General features: G+C 30.1%; 1 protein-coding gene across 1 annotated transcript in view; it reads right to left on the reverse strand.

Moving 5' to 3' along the window:
* Nucleotides 1–9,024: 9,024 nt before the first annotated feature.
* The window catches only part of LOC148276833 (myrosinase 1-like), a 61,275-nt gene continuing 56,393 nt past the window's right edge, over nt 9,025–13,906 (reverse strand). Inside the window, exons 5-7 of the mRNA XM_088233693.1 lie at nt 13,013–13,318; nt 11,870–12,111; nt 9,025–10,925 (exon numbers count right to left, since the gene is read on the reverse strand). Coding sequence (XP_088089819.1) covers nt 10,634–10,925; nt 11,870–12,111; nt 13,013–13,318 — 840 coding nt within the window. The 3' untranslated portion in view covers nt 9,025–10,633. The remainder of the gene's footprint in view (nt 10,926–11,869; nt 12,112–13,012; nt 13,319–13,906) is intronic.

Raw genomic sequence — 13,906 nt, forward strand, 5'->3', positions numbered from 1 at the left:
TTACACAAAATACGGCCATTTTGTCGTATTTTGCTTATTTTTCTGCACTGACGAAACCCAATTCAAACTGATTTAATTAGTAAGTGCACATTTAAATACTGTTCTATTATTAAGCTAAATGAAATTCCAATTATTATCACACACGCACCATTTTTTCATTATGACAGTATTTTTATAGAATAAGTTCATACAGCTCTTAATGTGCTGTTTTTTAAATTTTAATATAATTAGGTTTTATTTTATGCGGGAATAGGCTTATTTTTCCAAGATAAGTTAAGATAATTTTTAATATTTTGTTTTCTGCAAAGAATATCATGCCTTATGCACAATGAAGATCTTACTTGCCTCAATTTTTTTTTTTTTTTTAGTTTTTGTTTATTAATTATAAGCTTATGTTAAGATTAACCATTTAAACCCGATTCAGCGTTTTTCAAATGTACTCCTCCAGGTATTAAAAATACTTTTAAAAAGGTATTACGAAGGTATTAAAATTATGTATGTATTGTATATCCCGAAGTTATATTTTTACTGTCATAATTAAAGTTATTAAATCGTATTACTATTATGCAATTAGTGGGTTAATGGATCCTGGTGATTAAATAAAAAAAAATGTAAAATAACAGTATTTTAAATAGAAGAAGTTATGACTCCATCAAATATATAAATATATATATAACCTACATGAGTTCTATAAAAACAAGAATCTATATCTTCATTACCCAAAAAATAGTTCAAAATAACTCTGAATGCGAGTGGTAAAGTAAGTCCGAAAACACAACTTTACAGGAGAGACAAATTAGTGATTTTTATAGTTTACACATCTGATTCTTTTTTATAAGCGGCTTTAAATAATAATTTTTTGTTTAAGAACATTAAACAACTAAAAAAGAAAAAAGAATGCATTGAGATACGTTATTTTTTCTTTTTTAGTTTTTATTTTTTTTCAATGCTCAAAATAGAGATACATATGTATGTTTACCACTAAATAGCTTTGTGGCAAGAAATCAAATATTGTATGCGAAAAACAGCAGTAAACCCAATTGATTTTTTCTGTGGGATACAAAAAAAACACTCTAATAAAAAAATCCTGTTATTTATTAATTACATACGGTTTAATGTTTTTTTAAATGATACAATGTTAAAAGGATGCCTGTATATGTATGTAATATAAACTATGTAAAGGATTTTATTTTTACGAGTTCATTGTCTTGCAAAATTTTAACTAAAATACCAAAGTATTTTGTTTTCAGGAAATGACAAAATCTATTTTATGACGTTTAGTAAACATAAGTATTAATGTATTTTGAATAAATACTGATTTTTTTTTCTGTTGAAAAAAACATTTTTATTTAATATAGTGGGAGTAAACAGTTGTTTAATGAATTTACTGCTATTTACCTCGTAATAGAGGACGATAAATTTGGTTTTGGTATAGTAATAACTCAATTTCATCATATTTTAAGTTACCGTAGTTTACCTCTCGCATACAGAACTGTAAGTACCTATTGTAAGAACATTTTGAATCTATCGAAGTTATAATAGGCAAAAAATACTCTATTTAACTCTCTACAGAGTTTATTACGATTAATTTAACCGAGATGCAGAACCTTTTTTGGAAAATAATTATGAAGTAGTTATTTACAGAACTTCTGACCTGTTAATGGCTTATTTAAGCGAACACTTTTACTCGTTCACCATTCATATTTAAACATCCACATTTAGATGAAGGAACTGAGATCTCTATTTGTCGTGTTTTACCAGCTAGAATTCCTTCAAATGTTTTTTTTATTTGTTTATTATTTATATTAATACAAATAAAGTAATCCACAAATATACAGTTTAAAAATTTCTTACTATTTTATAATGTGGAGGTTTTGTTTTTGTCGAGGCTGGCCTCACAGAGTTCATGGTAAAATCTTGAATAATCGCTGTGTGATGTTTACACTCGTAATATATTTCATTGATAAGACATTTAATATAGTTAGTTTTTAATGATTTTCAGCAGATTAATTTTAAGGGTCCCAAAAAGGCAAATGTAAAAAAAGGCCCTTTCTACATAGGGGTTTCACTTTGCAATGTCATATCTGCGTATCAAATCAACGAACGCCAATATGTTAAGTATTAAAAATATGATATCTCATCTTGTTAATTCTATTCAAAGCTTCTATCACTCATCAATTTTAGAGTTCCAGAAATAAATCTTAAATTTGAATTTAACAATGTTCTAGAAAATCATAATAAAATGGATCTGTAATATGTGTAATCTTCAAATTAATTTGATTGTCAACAATATGTCTAAACGTCGCTTGAAAATGAAATTAATTTAGCAAACATAAATTATGAATTGTATTTATTGGTTTGGTGTTTATCAAAATAAAGTTCTACAAATAGAACTCCATATTTAAACATAAAATATTAGAAACCAAACACTGATTTGAGTCCACAGAACATTTTATTTTATTTTTACAAATATGAAAAATATAAAAACAAAAATTTCGTGACAATTGTTTCGCCTTGTTAGGGCATTTTCAAACGAATGTGAAGATTAGATGTATTGAATAACCTTATATAGTTAAATAATTCAAGGTACTTAAGTAGAAAATAAAAATAATCTTACGAACAATATTTTTTTTAACTACATTACTTTGTTATATTTTTTCAGAAATTCAAATATAAATACCTAAATTCCCCATTACCTATTAAATGCATAGCCTTGCCCTTAACCATTGATTTTTCCCTCAATTATGATTAATGTACATGCTATATTATTAAGATTTATATTATCTTGATCATTTTTCTGTTACAACAAAAAATGATCAAGATACACTGCGATTAGTTTACCGATGCAGTGCCCTATGCATCATTATGTGCGGAAAGGGAATGATGATACACCTTACCGTCAGTCCGTTATAATTATTAACATAATGCGCAGTAACTGTGCGCCCGACATTGGTGTTCTATATTCAAGTTAATTTTTTTTATTTTATTTATAAAGTGGCGTACCATTAATTATTTTACATTATGTACTATATTTATGTTATAATTTATTCAACTGATTTCTAGATAATCTCTATTTTACTTTCTTTAATTCATTTGTAACATGTATGATTTAATAATTCTCGTCTGCTAGCTTTAGCCATCGAATCATTATCTTATTTATAAGAAATAAAATAATGATTGGAAAATAAAATTAAAATAATCCAACCACTTTAAGCGTTCCTTGATTGAACGCGATATTATTTTTACATATATTATAAACTAAATGTAAGGTTTTTTATACGAACATTAAATGTAAGAACATAATTGTTTAAAAGAACCATTTTTATTGTAATAAAATGCTCAAAAATATTTATGTTTTATTTTACACAAATATATTTTGCGATATTCGACTGAAGCGTTAGACGATTATCATGCCTTACTGTTACAACTCTACTAAATAATTCCCTACGAAGGAAATCCAGTATATCTGCAAATATTTTAACATACTAAAAACAACGATTAAACTAACTAGTAATAAGAAGTATAAAAATAGTAAAATTGTTTTCAGGCGTTGCCTAGAAAGTGAATTGGTTTAACCGTAATAATCTCGACCACATTATAACGGTTTCAGCTCTTCAAAAAACTCAACAGATGGAAGAGTTGAGGAAATGTGGATGTTTTAACATACACAGAATTGTAAATGTAACACGTGTGTAAAGTGGCCACTTAAACCAGCATATGACTGGTCAAAAGCCATGTAAATGTAAATGTAAAGCCCTGTAAATTGAATAAATTTATATATAGGATCGTCGTTTGGTATTAGATATGGGGATTTTACATGACATTCTTAATGGGCTTCTTGATAGTATTGTTCTAGTTTCTGAGTTGGCCCTTAATGTACCTGGCTACCGCACCCGTCACACAAATCTATCTCTTTTCCATGTACCTACAGTTTGCACCAACTATGCACAGAACTTTCCTCTAATGCGCTTGGCGCATAATTATAATGTATTGAATATCCTTATACAACAGCATAACTGCAGTTAACCCACTTTTAAAATAAGAATTACAAAACTATTATTTGAAAAAAAATATGTTTCTTTATAAAAAAAACATTTTTACATTATAAATTTAAGATGTTTCTATTCACTCATATCAAACACACATTCACCGTGTCTATAAACCCACCCTCACACCCATATACACTCACACACATATTCACATAACTACCTAAACCACACTCCACTCACTTACCCACGCATCCTCACACACAAAAACTCCCACACATGCACTTCTACATGTATTAATATCTAACTGAACTAGATTTTTATAATTGTATTTATGCGGAAAACTGATTTGGTTGTGTTTTATGATTTTTTATAATGTTGTGTATATTTGTTTGTATTGCTGTTGTTCTTCTGAATAAACAAAATAAAACAATTAAAAATTAAAATTAAAATCTAGGAAAGAAATCCAGCCTGTGTACAAACATTTGGACATACTCAAAAGATTATTGGTAATAAATTGATGTCATGAAAACACAGTTAAACGTGTCGTGGCATTCGGGTTTATGACTTAAACGAAAATTTTACGATATAAAATAATTTTTTCATAAATTTATTACAGAAATAAAATATTAAAATTGCACGAATTCTATTTTTATTTTCTCCTTGGCACGTGTTCCCTTAAGCGATGCGCAATTTTCAAGTTTTCGCAAATGCGAAAATAAATATTAAATTTAATTAATTTTACGTCACAGCCTATTAAAAGCTATTGTTAAAGTAAGAGACATTGTGCCCGTGCCATTATTTATACAGTGAAAAAATATAGTAGGTAAATTAAAATAAATAATTACATTTGTAGGATTTTGGTAGTTGAGAGGGTTGAAGCTTCTACCCCAGTTAGAGATTGACAGAAGACACGATGATGATGTTTGAATGCGTATTTATTACATGGCGAATAAGAGACTGCACTTGAACTACATGCTGGAATTGAGTGATTCGTCGAGCTGGTCTAACTAGCTGAAGTGAACTTGTTGGGCTATCCTGTGGTCTCTTTATAGACCACGTTCCTTTGTAGTTCATTTTTTCACTGTAAAGACGATGCGAATGTACTGCAGAACGCTGCTCCAGATTTTTGTGCAATACTGTTAGAGTAGAGACATTGCTTTCTTCGGCCATCACACTATTTCAGGTGAAACGTTTTAACACGTGTGTCATCGATTATGGACTATAAACCCTACACATATTATAATACACACCATTTTAATATTGAGAATAACAATCCCAAAAAGTTGTGTTAAATACTTACATAAAAACGATATAACTTTTTCGTGGTAACGAATATAGTCCAGGAAAGAAAATTGTTAATAATTATCAAATGTAACATTATTATACCAACTGCTGAATGTTGTATGTAAACCATTTTATTTAAAATAGCCTTCGTATTATTTTGATTCTAAGATAAAAGGTGTAAATTAACATAGTACAAAAGAGATGGAGAAAAGGGAATATAGATGTCTAAGCATTAAGTTATAAGCTGGTTTAAGTAGCCACTTTACACACTGTGAAACATTCACCATTCTGCCTATATCTCATCACCTATATTCCTTTAATTATTCCATCTGTTGATGTTGGTGAAGTACGACTCCCTAGGGGGTAGAATCCAGTTTCTGTCGACAAAAATTTGAAAATTAATATATTGTTCATGAATCTACCTGGTCCAAGAAGAAGTATAAAAATTGAAAATGTTTTCAGGCGTTGCCTAGTATCAAATAATAGAGTGAAATAATTTAATCAGATGAATCAAAAATGAAAATAAAATCAAAATAATCAAACTACTTAGAGCGTTCCTTGATTGAACGCGATATTATTTTTATAAATATTATTAACAAAATGTAAGGATTTTTATTATTCTAAATGATAGATGAAAACCTCAACAATTTTTTGAGTATGTCTGCAAACATTTGGAGATACTCAAAACATTGTTGAATTAACTAACTGGTAAAAGAAGAAGTATGAAAATTGAGAAATCGATTTCAAGCGTTGCGTTGCCTAGTAGATGAATTGGTTCAGCCGGATGAACCTCACCCGCATGATATAGGTTTCAGGTCTTTTACTTCACAAACGTCAACAGATGGAAGAGTTGAGGAAATGTGGATGTTTAAACATTGGCATAATGGTGATTGTTGCAAAGTGGCAACTTAAACCAGTCAATGACAGGTCAAAAGAACTGTAGATGCCTAGACTTATTTATTACCTTCTCTTTCGCTCAAACGTTCTCAATCTCGATTGTATTATGTTAATATTGACAGCTCTCTAGGGGGTTCAATCCAGTTCTTGTCTACACAAATTTGGTCAAACTTAAATCATTGTTGATACATCTATGAAACAATGAAGAAGCTCAGAGGTTTTTTTTATTATTTTTTTTATTCGTTAATAGAATTTTATTTTATTTTTATATTGTATTTTATTTCGAAAACCAACAGTTCTACATACATATTATAGTAAACAAACAGAGTGTATAATCTCAGAACCAATAACAGATTTCCACAAAATATACAAAGTTAGTGAAGAAAATATTATATGAACACAGATAAGTTTATTAATATAAAAATGCTATTTTCATGCACTCGTATATATTTTTTAATAATAAAATTTTATTTTTTCGTATAATCAGCGCTATGATTTTTAGTCTTGTTTTTCTGCAATTACTCCTCGTGTGACGTCTCAAGTTCTATTCCGTTTCTTCTAGGTCAGTTCTGCCGGTTGGTCCGTTGACGGTAAGTAAACCGGAAATCTTCCATTCGTAGACTCCATATTAACTTGTGACGTCATTCGAAGTAGTTCATTTTTACTGAAATATTTTTTAATATTGTTTTCGTACATTTTCAAAAAACTTTGCCTCGTAATTTAATGCTCCAATTTTTACCGAAGAAAAAAAAAGAAAACCTTTTTGTACCCAATTTCCCGTAAGGCTGGAGTTCCTCAGTAGCGCCACCTATATGCGTAATTTACAGGTGTTTTTACAATAATTTATCGCAATTCTTATGTTATCAGTTAAAGTTTTTAAGATAGACCATAGATGTCAGCACTTAATTTTTTTTTAATTCACGCATTAATATTTTTGGCAGAATAGATATTCAAATAGGAATTTGGAGGTCTAACAATTTAGGCTTTGTCTTCTGACATTTGTATAAAATAATTATATTATAAGGAGAAAAACAACGTACCTAAACTTATCGAATAAAAAGTAGAATGAATTATTGTTATCTGAAGAAATAAAAATGAAGGAAGCCTTAAATGTTTCAAATCAATTTGAAAAAATGTGTTCTTGGAAAATATTCATAATAGGAAAATATCACATACCACGAATACCGATAAAATGAAAAACCGATGTATGAAATGGATTTAAAATAATTAACTGTTTTTTCAAAATCTTAAATGTAAAAAAAAATTAAAATAAAAATACGTTCGTATAAAATCACGACGTGTTTGGCCTCGGTTTTTGTGACGTAAAGATTCGTGAAATTATTCTACACAAATTTCGTTGGCAGGAACAAATAAACATGACTCGTGACGTATTAGGAGCGTGGCCAATGGAATCACCGTTTTTGCGGGAATTCAAAATTACAAATTTAAAAGCATTTTTTATGATACTAATAATTAGCAAAAATTGTTTTTTTTACTGGGCAGTATTTTATGGACCTTTATTACTTTAAAATCTAAAAAAAAAACGATATTTCCATGTTACGTAATATTATTAAAAATTAAAAGTTTACATTCATTCTTATGAGAGAACGCAGTCTGACTTTTCTTTTTACGTATTCCCGTATTTCCCCCGTAGAATATGGCATTAGAACAGTAATTTTTTTACACGCCTCTACAGCATCTATCTACAATATCTATATTAACCTCTGGCGTGTTCTTATTATTTAGTTTTTTTTAAAATAGTTTATTATGGGAACTAAGATCATCCAGAAACCCTTAAAAGCGCCTAGTTGTATCTGCGTCTTCAGACGTACGGTATACAAATATGTTAACTATTTTTAATGACTTCGATCAATTTCATTTTGATACTCATTCTTAAAAAAACAATAAAATCGGTTTATTCTTGCGGTGCGGAAAACAGGACAACGAAACGTCGGTTTTTTCGATTTTAGATAAGCATAATCAGTTCAGTCTGACCTGGAGGCATTTGCGCGAGTTTGACAGGAAAACAATGTGTAAATACCAATTCTCACCCACCGCGTTTCCCCTTAAGGTGTTATAAACCAACTCAATAAAGCATTAAAAAAATCTGGTTTAAAGAAAAACTTTACACGCTATGTAACAATCATCACCAAAGGTAATCCCATTCTTAAAAACATATGTTTTAACAAAAATTATTATGCATTTGGCACTGGACCGGTACTCCAATAGCAGCGTGTCGGCGATTATTAATTTGCAATGGACCAAAAACAAAATGATCAGTTTTACGCTTTGGGCGCCCGTCTAGGGATTGTGAAATTGACGTGATGATCCATGTAATAATACTCGTATAGAGCTCATTCCCAAATTGTGAAAAATTATTTTTGATATTTTGTATTGCCTTTAAATATGTATTTTATGTCCATAAAAAGCAATACAGTAAAACTTCAACTATCTGGATTAATGAGTGCTAGACGTCATCACATAAAAACGTACTAAAACAGACAGAAAGCGCTCGTTTAATTTGTTATAGTAACATCTTTCTTATTTTTTGTTTCTTGACGATCCTGATATTTGGCAATCCGGATAGCAGGAGATTGGATAAACGGACTACTGTATTCGGTTAAATATACAGAATTGTATGTTTCAATCACTGCATTAATTTATTTCGGATAATCAAAGGCGAGGTATAAAAAAATATATATAAAACAAATCTAAATCATCACAGTATTAATTTGCATGCAGGTAAGTGGTGAATTAAATTAATAATAGAAGCTTTAATAATGATGACTGTAAAACAAAAAAAACTATTTGGGACACAAAAATGCATTCAATAAATAAAAATAAAAACAACACATTTTTATAAATACTTTTTTATTAATACAAAAATACAATTTAAAATCCTAAACAACACAATTTATAAGATAATTTTTGTAATACTTTTTTACAAATGCATTTGCTTAATAAATAATTTCTTCGGACAGAAAACATAAGGGATTTCCAAAATTTTTACGTCAATAAATCACAAATAAAATTTATTACTACTAAATATAAAAATGTAAAGTCTAAACTATGTATACACGTTTATTTGTAAAATTAAATGTTAAAGCACTTTTTTACTATTAGAGATTATATTGTGTACTTATTTATAAATTCGATTTTTATCATAATTAAAAAATATTGCCGTTAGGTGTAACGCTTCTGTAAGAAGCAATATGTACAAAATGTGTCGATTTTCACAATTGTAACAAAAATAATTTTAAAATTATTCTTGAAATACTTTAAAAGCAAATATCTTAGACTAAAAGCTTATCAACACTGCCGGTTTTAATGGAAATAATACTATCATTGATTTTTAAAATATATGGAACAGAGATCGGAAATTATTTTTGGGAATAAGAAATTTATATTGTACTTTAATTTATAAGTATTTCGGTCAAGTCATTATTAATTGACTATAGAACAAACCAACAAAAACCTTGTGACACAACACAGCGGGTATTTAAAAAAAACCCTCAAACGTGCGGCAGTTCGCATAACATAATTCAATAAAATAATGTTTTAACCTTTAAAACTTTAAACCCGAAAAATTGTTTTGATTGCTATAAGAACTTAAAATTGTTTAATAACCAGATATTTTCAACTAGAATGTTTATTTCCTTGTGAGTTCAGGGTCTTCAAGTACCCGAATTAATAATCTATTAATCGTTGTAAAAAGTAAACTGGCTTTTCTTAAGATGTCGACGATTTGCTAAAAACTAATGAATTAAATTGTTTACCAAAGAGTAATTATTTGTTTATGTTCGGTTAATCTAAAATATGACTAAAAAGTATATGTATGGACTTACTTTCTAAAACATATCACAATAAATCTGTCCTGGGATAAAATTAACAACATAAAAATCATGTTGTTTGATCACATACAAAATAATATTCAAGTTATAATGAGTTTTGAAGTTTTCACGTGAGCCTAAAATCAGCTAATCTTTAAAATCAAGAAATAATGTTACAAACTGTTTTTTACGTTTGAGATGGTTTTCTAATGTACAAAACCTAATGTATTACGCCGTATTGCTTAGAAATCGACAAACTTGATTTAAACACCAGCTGGAAAATTGTGAAGTCAACTTAAAACAATGTCCTACTTTGAAAATGAGAAATCACATAGAAAACATTTAGCATCTAATTAATCATTTCATTTTATAAACGCATTGACGATGAGTCTACGTCAAGAAACCCATTTTTCAAACTAATATATTGCCTTCTTTCATCTTTGCAAATATAAAAAAACTAGTGATTGTTTGATGTGGTAATTTTGTTTAGTCAAATAACCAGTTAACGGTGTAGTTGTATTAATAAATTCCTCCATCACAAGTCTCAGGAGTTTGTCAGAACACAAAATCAATCTAACTTGTAAAAAGTCAATTGTCAGGCGACTCATGCACTAATTGGTCCCAAAGTTATCACTAACACGCATCCTTGGATGGTCGAACAGATCGTACAGCGTTCAGGATACGTTCTTTTCCAATCTTCTTCAAAACGATGATGAAACTGATGAGGAAGATAGCGACGACCAAAATAGAGATGACTGGAATAAGGCCGACCCATGGGCCGGCAGGTTTCTCTGGCACTAGAGGCAGGTAAAGAGGATCCAGAACGTGTGTCCTGACGATCTCTTTGAACACTAGGGCAGACATCTTGGGGACTCTTGTTCTGTTGGGATCATCGAAATCGGTCTCGTAAAGCCCAAAGCGTTGCCTGGAAAAATACATCGATTAGTCTTTATGGTCCTCTCAATAGCACTTGCATAATTTTGTCAGACGCATCTGTGACCAGACGGATTTTCCGAAATTCCGAAAATAATGAATTTTTTGACAACGCACGAGGATTAAACAACTATATATTTTGATAAGCAACCATAATTACTGATGGTCATCCCCGACAGCGTCAGCACGGACTATTTTACCTCCCGGCTTCTAGAACTAACCTGCCTCTGGTTATGCCGATTGGAAGAGCAGTCACGCCGTTGAAAACTATCAATTTGGAGATCGTCATCTTTCACATTAGTAAAATTACGTTTAAGAGGAAAACACTCTACGCTATTGGAGAGTATTGTACATCAATAATGTCGAACCATTGCTCAAAGGTTTCTAGTTTGATATGGTTTTTTCCTATATCACGGTTTATATATTTTGTTTATTTGTGATGTTATTTTGGTAATATAAATTAATTTGAATTTGAATAATTATTGAAACAAGTATTTCATTTTCATGCACTGTTTTGTTTACGTCAAAAACAAAAATTGTCATTCCTAAAAATAATCACCGTGAAGAGTTTAGCGGATTTATCATTTATTGAAATTATCACGAATAAATAATAAGTAATCACGGCCATCTGAAAGAACTACGTTCTCACATCTTGCTCTCACTTTTCTACAACGGTTATTTACCATTTGTTAAAAATAGCTCAGTAATTGATTTATTCTGTTTACTGGGTTGGGTTTTTCAACTGACATATCTTGATGGAACTGCGTTTTAATTATAATAATAAAAATACGTTTATAGTTTTATTCCACTATTATTTATTCATTAATCTGTATCTTTATTTATTCATTTATCTATTTGTTTATTCATTTTTATTCTGCTTGAATCATAGTTTATTAGATACTAGATTTTATGTCTCATTTACTTAAATTGACTTACGTGTATCCGTCAGTCCATTCCATGTTGTCCATGAGACTCCAGGCAGTATACGCTGTGACATTTACTCCATCTTCAGTAACAGCCTGATGAACAGCTTCCAGGTATGAGTTCATGTAGTTTACTCTGACCATGTCCCTCAGACCTCTGACTGTGGAGATTCCATTCTCCGTAATGAGGATCTCAGGGTTGCCGTAGTCATTCTTGATCATAGTCAGCTGCTTTCTCAATCCAATGGGGTATGCCTAAAACGAAATGAAAAAATCCCTATACTATTCTGTGTATTTGTCAATTTGCAATTAATAGGACTTGATGAAAACGTAAATTACTAAAGTAAATAGTGATAATATTTCACTCTGCTTCTACTTCGATGATAAAACAAAAATAACACACGCTTTTATTAATGTTCCTTCCACTTTCCAATTTTGTCAAGCATGCCCTTCAATTTGAAAATTTTCTCGTAACAGGATTTTAGATTTTGAATTACCTAATCGTGTCAAGTGTTTGAGATGTTTTCTTTAAACTCTATCAGCATTCATCATATATTTACATATTTTTCCATTTCGTTTCGTTTACATTTATTAAATTGAACATAATTTAAATTATATTATTAAGTGTAAACAATATTTTTGGTGTGTGCATGAGTTTCTTACACTAATATACAATAAAAAATTGGCAATATATGTGTACATACTGTTTGTTTACTTAGGTAAACAAACTTTTATTAGTAAAATAATAAATAAATAAATAAATGATGCCATGCTTTCATCTTTAATTCGTTTCACTTCACAAAACCATCTGAGCTCAGATGAATAATTTACTAGAGAAGTTTTTAGCTCTATTGCATAGAACAAAAGCTTGCCTAATACTTGGCTTGGTTTTGAGTTAAGTTTTTCGTTTAACAACAGACGGGAAACGGACGGTTTCGGTTTTTGCTTGCAATCCTCGACCCGAGTACCTACAACCTGTTGTATTGCTGTAATATATAGCTAACTTCGTAGTTTATAATCATTTTTTTTTTCTCCATATAGACGACTCTAATCAGTAGCGTGTTATTACTCTAAGCATCGGAGCGACAAATTGCATTGTATTCTATTATATTATTTCCAAAGTATAAATATTTACTACGTATCATAATAATTTTACCTTCAGCCACTCAAACGCTGAAGCAGGCCACGACTGGTTCTGGAACCTCGGGAAACCATAATCATCTTCAAGCGACGGGATTGGCTTGTTCGGCCTCTCCTCCGTGTATCTGGTGATAAACGAAGTGTAATGGTTGAGACCGAAGTAGTCGTATGTTCCCCTGATGTACTCTATCTCCTCTTGGGTGAACTCAGGAAGACGGGAGAAGCTGTAGTTCTGCTCCTTGCTCCTCTTAGCAATCATCTCCTTCATAATTTCAGGATAGTCTCCCTTTTTAGTAAAGATAGGGTTAGCGAACCACCCAAGCTGAAAAAAACGTAATTACAAGTTAAGTTTATTTAATTATTCTTTGGTTTCAGAAAAAAAATTACAAGCTGGCTGGCATCTGTATGTATGTCGCAAATAATTAACATACTGTAATTTCAGTGTACTGATAGGCTCTTTTCATATGTATCTTCCCAATCCACACGGAACGATTAAATTATTAGCTATTAAATAAATAATCATCATCATTATCTTTCCGCATCTAATGGTGCATAGGGCACTGCATTGATACACCAATCGCAGCGTATCTTGATCATTTTTGTTACATGAATAGTAGAAGTTAAATGGATTGTCTCATTCGCCCAAACCAATATTGAATCATCTGCTCCGTAAATGTATAGTTTATGTAATATTTTTGTTATTTTATTTTGCATTTTATAATATAAATAATATTCTTCGTATATATAGATATATAGGCGTTCACGAATTAAATATGAAATTAAATACGTAGTGTTTAAATCTGTATGAACATGTTGTTAATTATCAGTGTCTTCATTGTTTATTCTCACATGTAAAAATATTTTTAAAAAAAGTAAATTATTAAATGTCCTCGGCACGGGTAACCCCAGT

Source organism: Micrasema longulum, unplaced genomic scaffold (genome assembly GCF_059751315.1).
Source record: "Micrasema longulum isolate JH-2025_06_02 unplaced genomic scaffold, ASM5975131v1 h1tg001139l, whole genome shotgun sequence".
Taxonomy (NCBI): Eukaryota; Metazoa; Arthropoda; class Insecta; order Trichoptera; family Brachycentridae; genus Micrasema; species Micrasema longulum.